General features: G+C 41.3%; 1 protein-coding gene across 2 annotated transcripts; it reads right to left on the bottom strand.

Moving 5' to 3' along the window:
- Positions 1 to 913: 913 nt before the first annotated feature.
- ifih1 (interferon induced with helicase C domain 1) lies at positions 914 to 17,898 on the bottom strand. Of its 2 annotated transcripts, none has more exons than XM_073473603.1 (16): positions 17,398 to 17,898; positions 16,566 to 16,740; positions 16,017 to 16,130; positions 14,306 to 14,371; positions 11,390 to 11,616; positions 10,592 to 10,802; positions 9,353 to 9,570; positions 7,830 to 7,931; positions 7,606 to 7,729; positions 7,268 to 7,483; positions 5,624 to 5,880; positions 5,385 to 5,534; positions 5,116 to 5,277; positions 4,830 to 5,023; positions 4,027 to 4,120; positions 914 to 2,669 (listed from the first exon to the last, which is right to left on the bottom strand). In XM_073473603.1, the coding sequence occupies exons 1-16, from the start codon at positions 17,830 to 17,832 to the stop codon at positions 2,475 to 2,477; spliced, it is 2,940 nt and encodes a 979-aa protein (XP_073329704.1). In that variant the 5' UTR covers positions 17,833 to 17,898; the 3' UTR covers positions 914 to 2,474. The 2 variants fall into 2 exon arrangements, with proteins under 2 accessions (XP_073329704.1, XP_073329703.1); XM_073473602.1 differs by having other exon boundaries at positions 15,975 to 16,130; positions 17,398 to 17,882.
- Positions 17,899 to 23,188: the final 5,290 nt, after the last annotated feature.

The raw sequence follows: 23,188 nt of genomic DNA, 5'->3' as shown, positions 1-23,188 counted from the left end.
GTTTACTCCACTACATGTGTCTGACAGATTTAGTTACTTTTCAGATTACTAATGTTCACACGCTTTCTGTCCATGTACTTTCACTTGAGGTCATTTTGAATTTCCCTGGTAAGCTGAAGGATTAAGTTCCTTTATGCACTCAAACAAGCTATGTATTTCAGTTACATGTAGGATTTCCATGTAATTCAATTTCATAACTTCTACGTTAAGTAGATGATTTAAAAGTATTTTCATCAGGATGAGTCGATGTGAATACATTAAATAACTTAGTCCGCTTAAGTTAAGTTAACGCAATTGAATACAAGTAGTACATAAAAGTAATCCATATGTAAAGCATTGCTATAACTATTTAAAAACCCTCCTGGACTAGCTGGAAAATGCATCGTCACAAAGCTGAAAACTTCTGAACTCATGAAAAGTTGACTCTCATGATTCATGATTCACTGCTGTAATTTAAACTACCTGACAGTATATAAAAGTAGCTAAAATGAGCTTTAAATCTAAAGCAGTAAAATGCAACATTACCATTAAAGGGGCTCTGTGGAGCTTCTGTGTTGTCCTGGTAGTCAGCCATCAGTTTATGTAGCGCGCTACTGTTGTGTCAGAGCACAACGGTTACATGTAAGGGGCTCATAGGTAGACTTTACATTTAAAATGTAATTATATCACTACGTTTAACTTGAATAGCACATTTTTGTGTGTGTATATTTTGTGCTTGTGATGTACTGATCTGTTACTGCGCTGTTTGCTATAGGTTTTTTTTTTCAGTGATGATCTACAACTACATGAAGTTTTAATTATGACCTGCCAAAAGACCTCAGATGTGAATTAGCTAACTCTGGTACAATGCATCAAATGGCAACATTTATGTTTAATAACGTACACGGTCCCTCTACACATGAAGATGAAGTCATTCAAATCAAATCAGTTTTATTTGTATAGCCCAAAATCACAATCACATTGCCTCAGTGGGCTTTACAATCTGTGCAGTGGACGACATCCTCTGTCCTTAGACCCTTGATTCGAGTGAGGAAAAACTTGCCATGTTGAGGAAAAAAAACGTCTTTGTAACGGGGAGAAAAGAGAAGATGGAAGAAGCCACAGGAGGAGGCACAGAGGAGGGATCCCTCTCCCAGGATGGACATACATGCAATAGATGTCACATGTACAGAAAAGAAGAACAACATTACAGTTCACAAGTTGCAATTCATTAATTAATTTTGTTAGCTTCAATAGAGCCAAGCTGGCTGTTTCCCACAGTTTCCAGTCTCCGTGCTATGCTAAGCTAACGGGCTGCTGGCCACAGCTTCATATTTATGGTAAGAAAACTGGAGTGGTATCAATCCTCTCATCTAATTCACGACAGGAAAGTGAATATGCCTACATCTGGATATGTCTAGCTATTCCTTTCAGCCTGAAATTCAGAAACCTAAACAACTAAACAATAGTTCATATACAGCATTTTGTACCTTTTAATGCATTAAAGGGGCTCTATGGAACTTTTGTGTAGTTAGTTTGTGTTAGCTGACTCCTTCACAAAGAAATCCACAGTCCAGCAGCATTAAACAACTTTAACAAATCGTCCACAGGCTTGTTTAGGCAACCGAGAGAGATGAGGAAGGTCTCTTTTTTCACGTCACATTACAATCTGCTCACATATGACCAATAAAATAGTGATTAATACATCTAAAGTGCTATAAAACGCTACATTGAGCCCCTTTAATGAAGCAGTAACATAATACAAAACAGTGACATAACATTTTACAGCACATTGTGTACTTTCATTTTAGTAAAGGATCTGCATACATCCACCGCTGACCATAATAAAGGTGTTTCTTTACTCAAATGCAGGAACGATAGCCAAATAATGAGCATACTTTAATGGCTTAAGGATCCATACAGCTTGCATGTTTGCACATGTCCCAATCAATAACACCACAAAGGTATTTATCCATATAAGGAAGCAGTTCTTAAAAAAATAGCTCTAAAAATAGCAGCTCTGACTGGCTGAGCAGTTGTGACTCATTACCAGTTGGATTGAATGGAAAACCACCAGCACTTGTTTGTCTGCATGTGTGTTGACAGGTGGGCGCTGAGGGGCTTTCACACACTCAGTGGCTCCCATCTCATGAGACCACAGGGGTTTGAGACTAAAATCTTTTTTTGTTTTCAATTATTTTTATTAATCTTTTTGAACATTTGTCCAACAACCCCAGGGCAAATTCATGATTTGGCAACATGTACATATTTGTGAAGAAATAAAAGAAATAAAAACAATGTGGCACCAAACAAACATGCCTGCAGCACACACTTAAATCCACCATTAGTGACTCCAGTTATCACATGACAAAGGAAGCATTGCATTCACCAGTATGATGGGCGCAGTAATCCATCCTGTGCAAGACCCACAGTTGAGATCAGAACAGAAGTCAATGTGTGTATAATTACTAGTGGGCCTGCGTTGTTGTGACGGGTTATTCGTCTTCATCATCCGAGCTCTGTGCCACTTGGCTCGCGTGGTCGGCGTAGTCAAAGGCAGAGAACCTGACGGTGAGCTCGCTCCACTTGGTGCATTTGTTTATCTTCTTCCCCTTTAAGGTCACCACGAAGTTCTTCACGTGGAGGCAGGGACACTCGAGGCCGCGGTACAGCATCATTGAACCCCATCTCTGCAATGGAAATCAGATGTCAAAACATAACAGGGATGATACTGTGGTACGTGAAGATTTATACATCAAGTGAGCAACAGTGGCAGCCCTTTTAGATTTAGTCTCAGTCTTGAGAAGAAAGGCGTCAGCATATGATAAAGTGCTTCATGTGTCCGACCTAAGCGTTTTCTTCCAGCCAGGCTGAGCCAGCGTGGTTTGCCACTGCCACTGCAGCTGCTTAGTAAGCATTCATTTGTGTGTTCATTGAACAGGCCTTCGCTGACCATTGTTGTGTTAGTTTCATTTGAAAAAAACTACAGAAATGTTGATTTATGTTGATTTTGTTGATTTGAGATATCACAGCACAATGTTTCCCACAGAATGGCAAAAATAAAATATCGCCAAATATACCTAATAAACCTGGGCAGACCGCCCAGGTAACATTAAGTGTGGGGAAACACTGCAACACATGCTGTCATCTTAGAAACAACACTTTGACTAGATAGTAACAATGAAAGTGAAAATGGATGGAGCATAATTGGAAGCTTTTTCAAAACATTTTTTTGTCATTTAATGAAATCAACACTGGTAAACAATTGGCCTGTTCAATGACGACTCAAATTAATGCTCACATTTATGCCACTTATGCCTCAGCTGAATTTTGGAGGAAAATGGCTACAAAATAATACGTTAGAGTAATGGCATAAAGAAGTTGTATCTCGTATGATTCTCTGACTCATTTTCTTTCTCATTTTGAATATTTTACTGTTGATGACTGGTCTTGACTCACTTCCCATTTCCCTTGTATTCTGTTTAAAAAATAGTCCCTCTGAATGATGCCATGCTGATGCAGCTTCTTGGCAACTCTTTGCATAAAAGTAAATAAGCGTATTTTTCTAAAATATCGGACTATTTCTTTTACACTGATTTTAAAACATGCTTTCCAAATTTTCAAAGTGGGAGGAAGGTCTCCCACCGTTTCAGCTGCTGCAAATATGACATTACCTTCTACATTAGTTACCAAAAAACGGCCAAATTGTGTGTGATCTGGTTAAACAGATGTTTTTTCCCACTTTCTCAGAGTCAGAACCTAATAAATGCCTTTGGAAAGCCCCTTTTTTTATGATTCAAGGGAAGTCTGGAGTTATGCCAAACAGCAGTGTTAGGCTATTTTGGCTCAGTTGCTGTGTCAACATCACCATGATCCCGTAGGCATCCAGGAATTGAGCAAATCTCAGCAAGTAAACCAAGGATAGCACCTTGTTTCACCCTTTGTCCGAGGGGAGGCCCACGGTGTAAGACTTTGGGAAAACCCATGATCTAAACAAAATCACCTGTAAAAAAACAAAGAAGATTGAAAATCCTGAAATGCATTTACCTCCCCGCACTTTTTGCATGCTATGTAGCCATTGGTCTCATAATCCAGATGTCGCTCTTGAAGGGTGGTGTTTTCTCTCTGAATGAAAAGTTCACTGTAAGAAAATACAAACATTGTCAGTATTTGATTTGATTTTGGGCAGATCTGCAATAACTCATCACCAGAGCATAATTACAGTTATAGAACAATGAATAACATCTAAAGTGCTGTTAGATTGCTGCTAGACGTCCCCGTTAATAAAGGTGCGTGCCTCGGTGCTACTAGCTTAAAGGAAGGAATTTTAACTGAAAACATTTAAAACTGAGAGGAATAAAGGAATAATGTTTTTAACACTATGACATCTACACCCTTCGTTATATTGCAAAGCATGTTTAGCATGCTAACCAGCTAGCCCTGGCCCATCCTGATGTAAAGCTCCTTTGCTAGCATTGTGAACACCAACACTTGAGCTTCTAGCACAGACTGCTAGCCGCACTGCTAACTGAGCTAACGGCAGCTGCATTTGGCTCTGGTTAGCGGTTACTCTGGTGATATACTGCCCTCTATTCATTTTTGAGTATGAAAGGGTCAGTCAACTTCGAGGAGTAGTACACTAGGTTTCATTGGATGGGAGTCTACTGAAATGTTTCCAGTTATTAGTCAGGGCCAATGTATTTCTTGGGAAATGGAGATATCAAGAAGTTTTTTGTTTTTGTTGTTGCACATTGCACCACAATATGAATATATTTTGATTGTATCTTTTATTTTCGTGTAATATTGCTTGACTGTAGCACAGTTTACTCATTGCTAAACAAACTTCGTACCCAAACTTTGGTGTAAGATTGACCCTGTGCATGTCCTCGATGATCTCGATGTCTTCACCGCTGCAGGCAGGTTCGTTGCAGCCTCTGCAGCTGAACTTCACATTGGACGGGTCCTCATTTTTCATGCCTTTCTGCTTCTTCTTTTTTACGAGCACCCTATTCTCCATTATAGCCTGCATCTGATACTCCATGATCTGATGAAAGGTAAACAACATCACAGAGAACAGTCATACAGCAATGTGGGTTTCAGTTTACCCAACGACAAAAAGGTTTTGAGAGGACATACCCGTTTGTCATACTCCTCTTGCTTTAAGGCTCTGATTTTCTCGATGGCTTTGTCCATCATGTCCGTGCGGTACTCATTGACAACCTCCTTTTCGGCCACCCCAGAGTTCTTCACCTCGACCAGAGAGTAACTGCTGTCCTCAGCCCTTCCTCTGCCTTTTGCCTGCAAAAGGTAGAGCCAATGATAAGCAACCACTAATAATGGTGTCTTAATTACAAAACATAGAAGTGATCATCATCAACACAAGCCACAAGACATTACTCACTGACCTGAATCATAGCAATCTCATTGGTCACAAGGCCATATCTGATCACGAAATTGCACGCTGGTATGTCCAAACCTTCCTCTGCCACTGTGGTGGCGATCAGCAAGTTGATTTCACCATTGTGGAATTTAGTCAACACGTCCCGTTGCTCTGCCTGATCAACACAAATTTGTATTGAGAAGGAGAAAGTGTTGATTGGATTTCAAGTGCGGAGGATGCTCGTACATGTACGTGTACACTCACAGAGGTCATTGGTTTGACAACGCTCTGGTCTCCTCCTCCGATGACATGAGAGGCTTTCACTCCAATGTCAGCAAACTTGGAGTTTTCCTGGATCCACTGACTTAGAGCGATGGCACTGCGACGTGTTTTGGTGAAAATGATACCTCTTGCCGACTCCCTGGTGCTGAACTCTTGCAGAATATTAGATCTTAATTTTGACAGGCTGTCATTTTCATAGTCTGGATTCTTTGCGAGCTCCTGCAGCTCTTCCTTGTTTTCTGCAAGACATACGGTAGATTTCAAAGCACTGAGGTGAATTCTTTCTGTAACATGTAAGATGTGGCCAGCTGTCAACGGTAGCTCCAAAACGATTGCGGGCAGCTTTACTGCTGCTCACTATAATCTTTGCTGTAGCTATCTTTGGCTGAAGCTGCCATTCGCACATCAGCTCAGTTAACTGTTCAGCCAAGTGGCCCTATTAGCTGACTGGAGTTTTCCTGGACTGGGTCCTCGGATCATTGGGGAGTCACTGGGGCAACGAAGCCAGCTACTGATTTGGCCAATGATAAGCCCGTGCTGGTAAATGAGGATCTGATGGTGGTAAATGAGACGCCAGCTCGTGTCTACCCTAGCAACCCACTGGATCAGCTACTGCCTTGGCTGGACATAAGCTTTCCTCAGCTGGTTCCTAGCATGCCTTAGCTAGAAACCCACTGGATCAGTCGGCCTTTCATTTCCCAATGCCGACCTCTCAGTTGCTGAGCACTGGTTTATCATTGGCCAGGTTAGTAGCTGGCTTTGGCAAGGATATAGACTCTGCAGACTTCTCAGAAGTAGTAATTTTGTCCTTTCTCCTGCTCCAAATTCAGCTGCAGACTGACTGAAAACAGCCTCCAAGACCGATGGACGCCAGTTAGAAGACAATACAGAGTTTATTTACAGCGGCTCTGACGGCGACTATGACTACAGGATGTCACAAGCTCCCTGCTTGCATACTCCAAGCTGAAACTACATGGGCTATCGCCTCTTGAGGTACAAAGTAGCATTACAAGACAAGAAGGGCCGGAGCAAGGTAGTTAGCATGCTAACTTCAGGAGATATCTCTGCAACACAGTGCATAGATGTCTTTAACATATCATCGGCACAGTTGTTTCTTGATATTCTGATGTGTTTGTTTTAAATGTTTAAACTAAAATTCTGGCCATATCTTACAGATTGCCACTTTAAAAGGTTAAAAGAATCATTTGACATTGTGGGACACTTATTTTTTTTTACCTGAGAGTTAGATACCATCACGTCTGTATGGTACATTTTTAGCTCTAGCAAGCATGCGGTTAGCTTAGCTTAAAAAAGACTGGCTGTAATCTACCAGAACTTATAATTGACATCTGTATCTTGTTTGTTGCTTCCAAAAAGTGTTTTGTTACCTTTGGACAAAGCCTGTCTAGCTGTTTCCCACTGTTTCCAGCCTTGATGCTAAGCTACGCTAACCAGCAGCTAGACTGACGCTTACCAAACAGTTATTAGATTGATGCAGATGTTTTTCTTGGCAAGAAAGCAAATAACTTGACTATCGTATTAAAATGCTACACTACATTTAACAGCACTGACGACACAGTGAAGTCGAGAACATTTTACTGGTAATACAACAGGTCAAGGAAATACCTTTAAACAAATTGAAGAGGAATCTCTCTGTGTCTGTGATTTGTATTTTCTCCTCATCGTCTGGTGTTGTTTTTTTCTTCATCTCCTCCTCGTAAAATTTGTTCAGGAAGCTGAAGGAGTCACACATGCGAATGGTGTTGCTGAGATTCAGGCCCTCGTTGTACTGTCGAAGGTGCTCTGCGCAAACCCGCACTTTCTGATCCTCCTCTGTGGCGGCTATGATGGATTGAAACAAGGTTTTAGTTCCCTACGAGCCAGGTATGTTTGTTCTCAAAAACAGAAGCTGGACCAAGCAGGTAGCATCGCCTGAAGATGAGCGAGAAAAAAGTTTTGCTCACCGTTTCGCTCTTTTTGAACGACCCACTGTTCGTAATTCTGGGAGCCAAGGTCACAGGTGGGGCTCAGCTCGGCATGGGCATGAATGGCAATCATGATTTTCTTGATTACATCACCAAAGGGATCCTGAAAAGCTCATTTGGTTACACAAACACTCTTTAAGCCATTGCTTGGAGAGAAATTGTATGAAAAAAGCAATTATGAAACTCCTGTTCAACACACGTACCTCTTTTCTGTCTTCGACCTTTAAAACTTTTTTCCTTTGCTCCTTCTTGAACTCCCCAAGGCTCCTCGTCATGATATTGGAAGCATCCAAGTTTGCACAGATCTTTGAACGAGACACACGGCTTTGCAGTGTTAGAATTAATCAAAACCATACGTCTTTATCTCATTAATACACACTATTTCTAATACATTTCCTCCTGTCTGACACAGCGCTGAAGCCAAAAGGCTGTTTTCAATTTTTTTTCCCTTTGTGGCAGTAGAAAACTTTATGGCTGCAGTGTGTGCAGGGGCAGCGTGGAACATTGGAAACAGCTTGGCTGGATGAACAGTGTACTTGATGACTAAGCCAGAGAAAATGGAGCAGGAGTTAGATGAAGGAAAGATGAAAAAGTGAAATTGAAAAGAAGATGAGGTGGTTTGAAGGAGTAATTTCACAATTTTGACAAAAAAAAATTGGCCAGAATTCAACGCCACTGTTTCAAAAACAAACGGGGCAGCACATCACCAGGGTAGAAGACATCTGCTGCGCTCTGTTAGCTATCTTTGGCTGCAGCTAGCAACCCTTAGCTTACTAGCTCAGTTACCCGTGGAGCTGACTGGACTGGAGAAAGGCAAACCAAGACTGTTTAGGTAAGGTTTTTTTTGGTTGTTTAAGTCAAGTTTGAATGAAGTGTGTTTTATTATGAGTCAAGGAGGCAGTAATGCTCGTCTTCATGATGTACAAAGTGGTATTATGAGACTGGACGGGCCGGGGCTAGCCTGTTAGCATGCTAACTTCAGTATAGATCTCTGTAACACAGTACATAGACGTCTTTGACATAACGTTAATATTCTTGTTTCTTCATTATCTGTTAATAGTGGCAGTTATTTCTTTGAGTGTTTGAAATACAAATTCTGGCCATGTCTCACAAAATGCTTTTTTAAAGGCTAAAAAGAATCGATTTTCAACATTTTGGGACATGCGTCCATTTTCATGTCTGTATGGTAAATATATTGCTATAGAAGGCAACTTGTTAGCTTATAGCTTAGCTTAGATCTTGTGTTGTTGCTTCTGAACAGTAGTTGTGTTTTGTTACCTTTGGACAAAGCCAAGCTAGCTATTTCCCTCTATATCCAGTCTTTATGCTAAGCTAAGCTAACCAGCAGCTAGCCTAATGTTCACCAAACAGACACTAGACTGATAAAGATCTTTTCGTCTAAGTCTTGGGAAGAACGTATTTTTTAAAATGTTTTAAACTTCTGGTCATATCTGACATGTTGCCCCTTTAAGGTGGCTTGTGAGTGTGTGGAAAACAACAGCTGTTATTCAATCCAGTAAAAGTACTCTGAGGCTGACATTGGTTAGACCATGTCAAAACAAGTGAGCTAATCTCTCTAGGGATTTTTAAGGCCACAGTCTCTGGAGTTGTTGTAGTAAATGGCATTCAATTGTAAAGTGTGGCTAACATTTTGGACACACAGACTAACATGTGCTAACATTTCTTTCTATGTAGGCGCAGAGAGAAATCTGGGATTGGTATTTACGCGCAGTATGTGCTCCTCAGCCTTCATCAGTATCGTGGCTCCCCCGACCCCTGGTGAGGCAGTCAGGCCCAGGATCTGAGGGAGGGGCACCGTCTCCTTCTCCAACTTCTTCAGCTTTCTGTTCTTGTGCTTCTGCTTCAGGTAGCGCAGCATTATGTGGTTGTAGACTCCTCCTTTCTGAGTGTGGTGGCATTCATCTATTACGATCAGCGTAAGATCTAAAAAAAAAAAGACATGACAGCAAACATTAATATAAGTAAGTCTCTAGAATATATGCTATTTGTAAAAACCTGATTGTACGATCGTAGCAAGCAAAGTAATAAGTGAGTTTTCAGAGATTGTTGGTTTGCTTAGTTTCAACAATAACATTTACATTTCTGCTTTTCTTACTGTAACATCATCGTCAAGGGACAGAGTTGCATATGTCTAAGAACTGTCGAAACGCTAAAATTTTCTCAACCATGCTGGACTATTTTTGTCTTATTTATTTGTTTCTTCAATAAATAGAGGTGAGTATCACTCTCATATTATAACATCTTTCTGTAAGAGAGATCCTCCCACACAAACCAGCTCTTTTCTAGGAACTTGATGCAGCAGTCTGAGCCACACAATAACATATGCCGGAAAACTTCAAAAATAGCCTCTTTTTTTTTAAACAAAAGCAGGAGCAAGGTGAATCATAATCATCCACATGTACAAGTTTAAAACAGAGTGATACAAATTTGTCCCCGGAGGAAAAGAGCACGGAGAGTGGCAGCTTGATGTACTGTGGGTGATAGAAGCTCTCATGTGAATTCGATCAGCCACACGCTGATGGCTTGAACAGACGTGTGGCCTGGAAAGCAGGAGGTAAGGGGGGGGAAAAAAAGAAAAAAGGACACGCTCTCAGGCGTTTCAACAAACAGCATATGTTCCACTGAGGTGGCTATTCCACCTTGGACTGGTGAGTGCCAACAAGAGTGAACAGCAGAGCCGGAAGACTTTGACAAGATCCTGTCAGGTATTATCAGGGGAGACGTTATGAGTCCTTCGGGTGGCTTTCTATTCCAATACCTGTCAGTGTCTGTGGGTTTGAGCCTGGAAAGATTTTAAGTAAAGCTTTGAGGAAAGGCCTTTAAAAAATGTTGTGACCATATTTAATTTTGGATGCTCAAAACCAAAGGAAATTATGGAGCCAAAGAAAAGTTATTCACATTCTTGTGTTGTGAAATTTTGGAAAATGGTCGTGTAAAAACACACCGCTCAAGTCCACTCCTTCGTCCTCTCCTTTGTTGGACCTCTCCAAGTAATTCTCAAGAATCTGGGCCGTGCAAATGATGACGTCATTGTTCTTCACAATCTCTGTGAAAGAGATTTTGAGCGGTGAGTCCCCGCTGACTCTCTCCACTTTGTACGTCCGCTTCAAAAATGGCAAGAACTCTGCCACATAATGCTGCTCGACGAGAGGAATCTGCAGGACACAAGAGCACATCGGATTTTATGATGTTGAAAGAAACGTCTGCATTGTTTCCCTCGCTACAACCCTCCTGATGGTTTGTTTTGTTTATGATCACCATAACTGCTGTGTTACGACTTTGGTGACGACTGTCTGGCACAGACAAACATGTCCAGGAATTTTTTTTTTCCCACTCCGGTTCAGGCAGTGTTTCAAAATACTTGGGCAATGATTTAGAGGATTTTTTTTTTTGTTCATTGTTTAAGGATCAGGAGAACAAACTCCCTGCTCCCCTTTCTGCAGACACACAAGTCTGACACACAAGAATCCGTTTCACTCGCATACAATTACTAATTCTCAAGCTGCTAAATTGTTTTATAGCTGGAAAAGTCGTGCTTTTTTCCAGTGCAGAGCAGATCCCATGCAGGCCCATTCAGTAACAAAGTGCAGGGGAATATCTAAACCTTATGGTGTGTAATTTGTGGCGGGCTGGCCCACATGTGAAAACTGACTGAAAGATAGAATGTTTTCTTTGGATCTGATTTCCATAATAGTGCAAAGACATACAGTAAGCCAAGCACGCCAGACTTGGGTTGTAGTACCTTGTTCACCAGGACAACCACTTTCCCTGATTGGCTCTCAGCCCTCCTGTCGTCCAGATGTTTTTTGGTAATATAAACTGCGACTCTGGTTTTACCACTTCCTGTCGGGAGGCATATGATGATGTTTTTCCCCTCCAAGGCGGGTCTCGCGACCTCCGTCTGATAATCGCGAAGCACAATATCAGCTTTTTCTGGGCTTTTGGCTGCTGCTCCCGAGTCAGCTCCATCTGTAACACAGAGCAGAGATTCAGACAGACAATAATCATCTGACCGTGTCAGCAACCCACAATTACAAGCATTACCAGCAGGAAGAGACGGTGCTGGTCACTGTGGTGGAATGTTTTCCTAATGCTGCTCTTCAAAAGCCAACACATTCAACATACGTGGACCAGTCATTTAAAAGAAAATCTACAGAGCATGCAGAAAGGTGCAGAATAACAGTATCTTTGTTCCTTTAAAACATTATGATTATAAACTTATAACTTTAAGTGTTGATAACACGAAATGTGGCCTTCGATCTCCTTCTTCCTTCGCATTCATGTCACAACACCGCTGTTGTTCCAATCATCTGCCCCCTCAAGTGGCTGCCAGTTTGTGCCCTCGCTAAGGTTAACTAGCAAACATTAGCTAATGTTGCTAATTCTAGCTAGCAAACCTCAATGTTGCTAATGCTAGTTAATGTTACCGTAGCTACTTAAGAACTCAGCGATTCTTACGTGTTTTTTCCACAAACCGGCAACTACAAAGACTTGATCGCTGAACAGTGTTATATGATCGACTCATAAACCTCGTTAGAAGCTGGAACCAACCACCAGAAGTCTTACGCAGAGATAAACAAAAACATCATATTATATTATTTATACTGTTGGCTCACAAACCTTGTTAGAAGCTGGAACCAACTGTCAGAAACACAGATAAACAAAACAATCATTTTGGACCCGACAAACATTTTGAAATTATTGATTCACAATCATAATAATGCTTTTAAGGAAAACACACTGATTTGTTGACGTAAAAATTATGAATATGACCTTTAAAATGTTTGATTGTTTTGTTTATCTCTGTTTCTGACAGTTGGTTCCAGCTTCTAACGAGGTTTGTGAGCCAACAGTATAAAACCATTGGTATCACACAGTCTTCAATTGTTGTCAGCAACAACAGTCTCGGTAGTTGCCAGTTTGTGGAGGAAAAAAACTTAAAAATGGCTCTGAACTTAATTTAATTGTTAGATCCATGGCTAAAACTGCCCTAACATCACATCACCGTGCACGTCACATAGGGCCACTATTGTTCCATATTTCCTGGTAATCCAAAGATTTATACACTGGGCCAATGTGTGCCAATATGTGCAACATATTCAACATATGTTAAAGTACAAAAACATGTATATAATCCGGCCTTTCATTACATCGTAACAAATCTAAACAGGGGCAAATTAACTGCCTCAATTTCTAAAATAAACGTCAGGCAGTCATTTTCCTCGCCTAAGCACCAACATCTGCATGTGCTTATCAGTCAGTAAGATGTTCTGCGAGTGAATCATTTCATCACATGTCATTTCAGTAATGTTTTTCCCTCCTCTTGATGTCTGTTGAGGCAGCATTTTGTCTTCTTTTCCTATGTTAAAGGACAGCAGATTTACTATGATCCACTTGAGTCAGACTTTAAGTCGCTGGCAGGCTGTTTGCTCTGTCTAGGCCGGGGATAAAACATGACTGAGGCACCGTGCACAATGTGAGCGTACCCCCGCCTCTCTGCTACCCAGTCCCCTCCATTCAAACTTCTACATTTCCCCCCAGTTATGAGTTCAAACCCCCAGAAAGTTGTTTTTTTTTCCCCTCAGTGCAGACAGCTTTTAATTTTCCTTCTCAGACTGGGTATGCCAGAGGTTAAAAGTGCTGTTTCAAGTTTCATGGAAGTAAGCACAGGAAGCTGTTCTGATGAAGAGATAGAGCTTTAACAACAATAAGAAGTAAACAGTGGTACATATTGTACCCAGACGCTACACTTATTAGAGGAGGAAAGTCAACAATCAGCATGTTTAATATTTTTCCAATAAGAACAGAAAAACAACAGGCCTATTAGTCACTGTGATTCAGTGCAGTGAAATCGAGTTAATTTCAGAAGACCCACAAATAATCCTACACATGTAACTAATTTTACAGGCTGGTGGAACGATCTCACATGTGGTCTGTTCTGTTTTTAAACCATGCACTCTGGCCAACCCAGTCAGGCTCATGCATTACTCAAATTAATGAGACAAAGTGTACTCCAACCTCACATTAAGAAAATAAAAGACACTTTCTCTGTTTCTTTAACTAATATAATTATTTCTACTGCCTCATTAGTCCGCATGCGTCTCCTTTAGTGCAGCGTCTCTTTGCTCTGGGCTGATTATCCCTTAAGCAATTATTTATTATGTCGAAGAGGCACAGTACAAAGAGAGATGATGCTGATGCAGTAGTTATAAAATAATCTAACAAACTGAGCATGATATGAGCCTGGAGGTGTAAAGGAATCTCCCTCCCCACACCACTGTGGATTAAACTTTTCCTTTACATTACTTTACAATACAGAGTCAGCATGTGGTTTCCATTTGAAGCCCTCGCTATGCTCTGTCCTCTTTGACCTCTGCGTGGTTCATCATGGCGCACACATGGAACGTATTCTTTAGCGTCGGGCGAGCAGGCAGGACGGAGAAATGTTCCACTTTCAACACCTCCTGAACACACTCGTTCTGCCTTTATGATATCTACACATCAAGTATACACTTTGCTCGCACTCGTACTCTGAAGTGAGTTTCGTGTGTGGTCTACTGAGGAAGAATAAAACAAACCTTTGAGAATTACAAACATACTTTGAATACTTGTACAAGATCGACAACATGAAGAGTGAATGAGAGTGAATCAGTCCCACCTGGTTGTGAAGGGTCCAAGCCGTTAGGAGGTTCTTTGGATTCATTGCTCGCTCCCTCGTAAAGATCTGAAAAGATATCAGCGGACGTATAAAACTCACATTCAAGAAGGGCCGGAGATAAATCTTAACCTTGTTGCGTTTGGAGTAACAGCTGCTAAAGGATCAGTTCACCCAAACTACCAAAAAGCAAATTTCCCCACTCATCCCAAGCGAATAGTGAATTTTGTTAACATTAAAACATTGATACAATACAGGAGTGGTGGCCAGGTTGCCCGTGGCGACCATTTTGAGAAATTGCCAACCAATTCTTGGCCTTTTGTTGCCATCAGTGACAACCTTTTTTTAACATATGAAAAATGGACACTGGACTATCTGTGATGACTTGGATGTATTTTAGCCAGTGTAATGTTATGCATGTCTTTTTTAAATTTTATTCATTACTATTGATATTTATGTTTACTTTTTATATTGTACTGTTTGTTTTGAAAATGACAACACACAGTTCATCACATAAAATGGACAGGTACAATCGACAGCAAAACACGCACCTCAAAATAAACAAACTATTAGTGATATTTTAATGTGCGCACTCGAATCGAGGCTCGAATTGAGGGTAGAGGGTCTAAGAACAGAGGGTGTCCTTCTCTGTACAGACTGAATACCCCACTGACGCAATGTGATTGTGATTTTGGGCTTTGTAAATAAAACTGACTTGACTTAAATGTTGCTTTCACAGTCGGATTCGTAACCAGACAACGCTGCACATGCATTCATGTGTTTACTTGCGTGCTTCTGTTCAGAGATGCATCAGATACAACTGAAAAGCAACCAGTGACTTCCTGAATTTTTTGGAGGGATCTGTGAACAATTAGTTTCACATAAGCTGACCCATCTCCACCCATCTCGTGTCAGCACTGGAAAAAAAAGTTCTGGCTGCACCAATTATCGTTCTTGTAATGGGGTATAAACGCTCTGTCTTGTTTGGATTTCTTTAAACCAATCACGATCGTGAAAAAGGAAGTATGAAGGCTTTTGTGGCTCCAGAGGAAGCTGCATGTAATCTGATAAACTGATTCCAGTGATGGCAATCAGTGGCTAAGTTGCATTGTGGGTAATGTAGGCACCAGGTTTTGAAAAGCAGTCCACTGGTCTAGCATTGCACTCCCATAACACTCATTAAAGACAATTTAACGACGATTAAAATCGATACAGCAGAACCAGAGATATCACCTTTTTCATTCAATATGTTCTCCTTCGTTCCTAAAACCGGGCGCCTACATTACCCACAACACAATTTTGTCTCCCACCGGGCACACAGTCACCCGAGAAAAGAAAGGTTAACTGGCGATGCGTTTCTATTATAGACTAAATGACTGAATAAACTCAACATTTTGTGCTGTGTTGTTGTTATTTGCGACTCTGAGGAAAATGAAAACACTCCAGTTGTTTTTGCAACAGTGGCACCAACAAGAAATATACAGTAATAAAGCTGTGTGTCGCCACTTTAAGATTCAATTTACGATGAACATATCCCTATAACACTATGTTAAATGTGTCTACATGACCAGACACTGCTGAGGGTGAGTGAGAGGATACATGTGTTTTGTGATTTGGGTCAATGAAACGATAAACTGTCTGTTGGACAGTATGAATGTCCCAACTCAGTTACTTGGCTTTTCACTGATGGTTGAACAGAGCTGCTCTATACGACCTGCGTTGAGCTCCTGAGGGCAGTCACAGCTTGCAGCCGCTGCTGGACTCTCATCTGTGGTGTCTTCACTTCCTGTGGGTTCATCTTTCAGTGACGGCAGCTTCACATCTGAGACTGATAGCAAATAAATACATCACACACCGGAAGTTAGTATAATTCATCATCTCTATGTTAAAGGTGCACTTTGCAGTTTTGGGGAAGACATTTTTAAAATCAGAGAAGAAAGATCTTCATTGATGGATATTTTATGCTAAACAAACTAAATAAACAAACTATCTTTGTTGCTTGAACACTGTTTCTAGCTTCAAACAGTGTTCTGGGACATTATTTTCCTCTGAGAACAGCTTGTTTATTCAGTTATGGAAAAAAATATATATTTCTGAGTTTCTATACCTCATTATGATGACATTATACCTCATAGTGCCCCTTTAATAATCCCTAATAAAGTCTGAAATTAAACCATAAGCTCTCTACAGCTGTAGCCACTCGTGACTCACAACTCAAAGTCACATTTCCGTGCTGGGTGTGTGCTCCAGTCAGGTTAGTCACCTTGCTTGTCACAATCAGGTGAGCATCCAGTCAGCTCGCAGTACAGGTTCCGGTGCCCAGTTTCACGCAAAACATTGAGAAACTTAGAAAACCATCCGTCTCGACCTCTCACGATTCTTCTCAGAAGTTCACCGGCTCCAGTCCGGGGGCCCTGAGTTGCAGTGAGGGCATCAATCTAGATAAAGAAGAGCAGGATAACTGAAGCAGACTGCAAAACAGATGAGTGCATTAGTCTGCCATCTTGTGGTCAAAGACTGCAAACACATCTAGTGGAAGTTAAGTTTCGATTTTTTAAAATTGAACTGGGATAAAGTACAAAAACTGCACGAAACATTAAAGGGGCACTATGTAGTTTTGGAGAAGAAACTCAAACTCTTTATTAACTTTAATATTTACAATATAATAATACAATGTAATAATACAAACTCAGAAATATTTATTTTCTCCATAACTGAATAAACAAGCTGTTCTCAGAGGAAAATAAGGTCTCAGAACACTGTTTGAAGATAGAAAGGTGGCAGGGTCCGCCACATATAAACAAAGTAAAACAGTATGAAACTGTGTTGTCCTTTAAGGTCAGTTTGTTTATTCAGTTTAATCAGTCATGAAAACAAAGAGTTTGTTTATTTGGTTTGTTAAAATCAATCAGTGAAAATCTCTTCCCTCTGCTTTAAATGTCTTCCCCAAAACTACATATTGCACCTTTAAACATGCACATTGCGACCATGTACTCTCTTGGATCACAGCTGAGCTGCTTCTTCCCAAATGGACACTGATCAGCTGTGTTTTGACTGCGTATCAGACACCTCCACAACAGTGTGTAGCTACTCACAATCTCTGCGTCAGCCGGGGTCAGCAGTTTTAGGGACAGACAGTGAACGCGCACCTCTTGAGTCTGCATACCCATGAGACGGGGACACATTAATTGAACAAGCTTGACAAAATAGTCATTCTCAGCCTCCACTTCAGGCTCGGGGAGTTTGTCTTGGATGTAGTCCGCCGCACGTCCACAGCCTGCCTCCTCCAACGCGACCACGAACGCCCTGAACCAGCCGGGGCTGTGAGGCTTCCTGGTGACGGCGGAGATCAGCAGCTCCGCGGCCGCTTGGTTCCCCTCGTTGGTCTCCTTCTTCATGATCCGCTCCCTCTGCTCGTTGTCGATGAAATGTAAATGCTCCAGGACCTGCTGCACCATGATCAGCTCTTTCAACTGCGGCCTGAAGCCTTCGATGAGACGCTCGAACATCTCGTCGTTATCAGAAGCCATTATCACGACCTGATCGATAACACTGAGGTCAATGCTGTAACAGCTCCCGCAGAGTTCAAGAGCCACACTGGCAGAGAAAACGATGATTCACGATGCCCAGGAAACAAAACTGGATAAGTTTCGCTTTCCATTTCTCCAGATGTAAACTGGCCACTAGGTGTCAGTGTTGGAGCGTAGTAGGAAGGTGTCTGCACGTACACAGAGGCCTGCAAACATTGTGGTGAAGCTGAATGGATCATTTATACATTTGTTTTATTGTATTTTTAATTCTAAAGACATGTTTCTAATAGTTTACCCAAAACTCATACTTGAATAAAAGTAAGTATATGGTGTTAAAATATGACTTTGGTGAAAGTTAAAGTCGCCCATATTAATAAAACTTTTGTAAAGTCTTGTCTTTGTACATGTATGTACTATTGTCACATTGAATATTCAGCATAAATCTGATTATTGGAATCTGTGATTTTATAAAAAAACTGATTTCTGATTAAATAAATTAATTTAAAAATGCACCACTGGCTCTGATGCAGTAATCCTTTAAAGTAACGAGTAACTAAAGTTATCAAATAGCCTAAAAACTACAGTATTTGCCAAGATGTAGTCCAGTGGGAGTATAAAGTAGCAGAAGATGGAAATACTCAAGTGAGGTACAAGCAGGTTTGGGAGGGTTACTTTAAAAGTGCATGTCAATAAAGTTATTAATGACCTGTTAAAGAATGTAGTCAGGAATGTAATCCGAGCATCATGGTATTAAAATAATGTAACTTGATTACTTTCCGTTACTTTTGCATTACCTCAGTCCTACCTCAGTACCTCAGGAATTCATAACATTCATGATGGCTGCATTCCATTTAGGTGAGCTGGTTCCAGACATGGCTTACTGGGACACTTAATAGAATGGAGCCCTGTTGTTAATGCTATTGGTCACACCTCTGCTTTTCCTGCTTTGACAAGTCAAAATGTCTGCCGTCTACTTCATGCCAAAATTCTTAAAAAAACATTGACAATGCGTGTTAAAAACAAGCTCCACTCCAGACCTTTTCTTTCTGAAGATGTGAAATTATTTTAGGACTTTACGCAGAGGAGTAAAGCAGGACGTTAAAGGCCCATTTACAACTCACACAGGCGTATTCACTCGTGGGTGATGAGGCCTCCTCTCAGGACTGTTGTGGGCACATGCAGACTTGATTGATTAATTTCACTCTCATGTTGCACCTGTAAGAGCAGGGACAGCTGACACCTTTACCATTGTTATTAGTACAAATAATTAAAAAGACTTGTTGGTGAGTGGGGCCCTAAGTACCCTGTTGAATTATTTGTTCTTACCTGAGTATTTTAATTTTGTGCAACTTTACAATACTCCCCTGAGAGGGAAAATCTTACATCACATTTGAAGTTACTTCACTTCAAGGGGCTTAAGGGTAGTTATTATATTTACTTTTATCTGAGTAAAATTTTCTGTACAAGAATTTTACTTTCATTAGATTATTTTCTGATTGTGGTTTGGGCCCTCACCACTGCTTTAGTAATATAAACTCCAGGCCTAGTTCTGTTTTTCCAAGGGCAACAATCAAGAACATATCCGCAATCAATTTTATATGTAATCACCTCAAAGATATGCATAAAATGCATTATTTCACTCCAGTGGAGGTGACTTTTGTTATGTAATCACATGATCAGGGGCACAGCTAAAAATATCTGTGGCTTCCAGACAACAGCTCACCACCCAAACCCACCCAATAACTCCACTGCTACCACTGACAGAAAGATAATATGTCCTTTCATCGTCTGCTCAATCCAAGCCCCCGGGACAATTCAGTAGTAGCAGCAACAGTATTTTCATTTGGACACCAACTTGAACTTGAAGTGAAATCCAGTGACTCAGCCGTAAGTGTGTTCTCATTTATTGCTCCCACAGCTTCAAAACAAACATATGTACTACTGTTTTGCTAAAGAGTTTCTCATATAAGTTAAAAAAAATACATTTTTTCCTTTACATCTGGCAATATGATGTACTTCTTTTCTAACAATTATCTAACAACATGTTTACTTTAATGTACATTGCCAACAAAAACAGTACAGGGAAACGATCTGAATCGTTGATGCTTAGTTATACATGAAGTTCTGACTTAGCATTTTGGATTGGTTGTATAGGCACACGACCCTCTCTGGGGCCCGTTTATGCGCAAGTACTAACTTTCCACGTTTTCCCCCCAAATCCCCTCCCTCTCCATCAAACCCACCCTCTAAGTGCATCCTAAAATACACAAATATGCTGACATCATTGTATATTGTCATGTGCTACTTTGGGCTGATAAAGCAGTGCAAAACAGTAAATATATAGATATAAAACGCATGCACTGCCTCGTAGAAATACCTACATCATACTTGTTTGTCGGGGGGCGTAGCTCTGGGATAACAGCAGAATACTCTTATATCTGCATGTTGTGATATCTGCCCGGACAAGCATGTATGGTGTATTCTGTTGGCTTAACGTTGTACAGTAGGTGCACATCAGTGACCGCAGTAATAATGCACATTGTTTAAAGAAGAAACCTACAGTATACTTGATACTGTACTGTATATTGCAGTGCAATTGTCCATAACCCCTGAGTCACACTTCAGAGAAGACAGGCATACAACTAAGGAGAAGAAAACTGTTCTCACACCTTTGTAATAATGCTGTATTACACTAAAAACTGCAGAAAATAGTTCGTATAATCAGTTTGTATGCGGGCTCAGGCCCTCAGAGTGTTTGATTGTATCGCACACAGGCTTTAGACTCTAACAGGCTCTAACAGCAGTGATCAGATCCATCAGCAACTGTAAAGGGTTCCCATGTGTCCAGTTTCAGGCAAGATCTTCAGTTCCAGTGGAGTATATCGGTTGCATGTGTTTCCATCTTTGGCCTTGTCAGTGCTTACCCCTTTTCGAGCAAGACAGTTCAGGTGCTGGTTCAGAGCCAGGGCCTACTCTTGACCCAGTTCTTTGAGTTTCTACAGCTAAGAAATGGCTCTTGGCCAGGAAAACTGGTTCCAGAGCAGCACCAACACCCGCTTATGTCAGGGGCTGGGGGGCAGGGTTATCGTGACCGCAAGTTAAACTGCTTCTGACCACCATTTTTAAAAACCAGAGCTAGTGTAGCATGTTCTCACTTATCCACGGGAGAACAAACAAAAGATTTGCACTATGGACGCCTGATCAAAGCAACGGTGGTTGGAGGACCAGTCAAGTCTGGATGTAAGGAAAGGAATCAACGTCTGCCATTGCTGTTCCTAGCAATGGTGGGAAACTGGAGGGTTAGGGTTATACAGTGACTGAATGACGTGACTCGACAGTGGAAAAGACAACCTGTTCTTAAAAGGTAGGCAGTTTGAACCGACTCTGAACCAGCACCAGCCCAGAACCAGGGCTTGGTTTGCTCTAGTTGAAAGGGGCAGGTGCTACCCAACAACCTCAGCAACCGGAGGAGAAACAGCTTTGTCATCATTACTTTCATCATGCTTAAGGTACTCATACATGCACAATGAGACACAGACAAAGCAGTGGTTCCTTTCTTCAGCTCACATTATTGCCTCCAAGTCTCAGGTTGCACTCCCAAACTACCTGGACAAGCCTTGGTGACAGTGCTGGACCGCATGCTGGCCAGCACTTACCACCTTTAGTCCTGTCCTCTATCTCTACATCTCTACTTGTCTGTTGCTCTGACTGGAGTCTTGGAAGCTGAGTGATCACTTGTGTTGTTCTGCCTCTTGGGCCGCTTTGGCAGTGAGGGGTGGAGTACCTGCTCCCTTAGACCGCAGGCATGACAGGGCGGGAAAGGCTTGACAGGGTTGTTGGCAAATTCCTATCCAAAAAAATGATCGCTGTTAACTTTTTATCAGTCGATGGACAGGAATTCTCCTGGCAGTGTTTGTCCTGGAAAAAATGTTTGTCCTCTTTTCCTTTCCTTTCTGCACAGGAGTACTGGTAGCTGAGGATTGCTGACTTCCAATTGTCAGGTGACTTACTTTTGCCTTTCTACTGGCCCCTGCTCAGAAAAAGTTATAAGACTTTCTATGTGGTGGTGTGTTCACCTTCACCTCCTCCTGAACCAGAAAGAACAGGTTTTTGAGTTCCTGTCTTGGCCATGGGGCCCTGTTTTTGGTCCCTCACTGATCCTTAACAAGCTCAGCACCCACAGGTACCTCGCCTTGGGATGTTGAGGAGCAGTTGGCTTGAGTCATACGGTGCATGCCCTTCCTGGTTTGATTCGTCATCCTCCATCTGCTGCACAGACTGGTGAGCTGTGGTGACTATGGCCTCTGTGTTGGGAAGCCAGACTAATCCCAGCTCTGTGGAAGAAACCCACATGATGAGATGCAGTGATGCCCAGACTGTTGGACATTTGGACCCGTCTAGTGTGAGGTAGGTCAATCAGCTCCTCTTGCCTTGCAATTTGATGGAAGGAAGGACACATACTCTCAAATAGTCAAGGTTGTCATGCCTGTTTACTGCATTCATGAATAAAATTGTAAATGTAGTTAGACTGGTGCACAGAGACCCCATTTGCGAACAGCGGGACAGATGTGGTGTTCATTATGTTCTGCCTCTAGCCTTGCTGCCCACTCATCCCAGCCCAGAGTGACCAACTGTGTGCAAAATGTCGCAACAGAGTCACACGCAGCAGTTCAGAGCCCATTAGAGTACTAAGCCTGAGTGACATAGAGAGTTGGGTGTTGTAGTGCTTCATCTTTCACAACCAGGTGTAACCCTTTAACCTGCATTCCTGCTGATTAAGTCGGATTTAGTAAGAAGGGGCCTCATTACAGAAAAGTCTGAAATCCTATCGTATCTGAGTTTGGGATGACATTTAGGATTTCTAGTGTTACAAAAACATGTTTTTGTAACTGCTGTTGGGAAATAATCCTATTTTATGTTAGGATAAAATAAAACATTTGAATGAGATTTAGCTATTACAGAACCGACCAAGCTAAAGAATCTCCTAAATTAGGAATCGTAAGTTAGGATGGCATAGACCCTGTCCTGAATACAAAATAAATGCCACTAATTAAGGTCTTTATGACAAAAACATTGTTGATGGGGAACAACATAAACACTGAAATATGCTGGAGAAGCTAATACAGATGTTAGCATGTTGGAGAAGCTAACACTGTTGTTACCTTGTTGAAGAAGCTTAGACTTTTGTTAGCCTTTTTGAGAAGCTAGAACTATTTTCCGCCTGTTTGAGAAGCTAACACTTGATTTCCCTGACCATGTATTAATGGGTGTATATATATATAGCTAGCCAGCGACAAGAAAAGTGTGCTTCTATAATGGGGAAAAAAGATTTGTATCTTTGAAACGTAAGTTAAGA

This window comes from Pagrus major, chromosome 9 (genome assembly GCF_040436345.1).
Source record: "Pagrus major chromosome 9, Pma_NU_1.0".
Taxonomy (NCBI): domain Eukaryota; kingdom Metazoa; phylum Chordata; class Actinopteri; order Spariformes; family Sparidae; genus Pagrus; species Pagrus major.
This window is presented reverse-complemented; position numbering and strand designations above follow the sequence as displayed.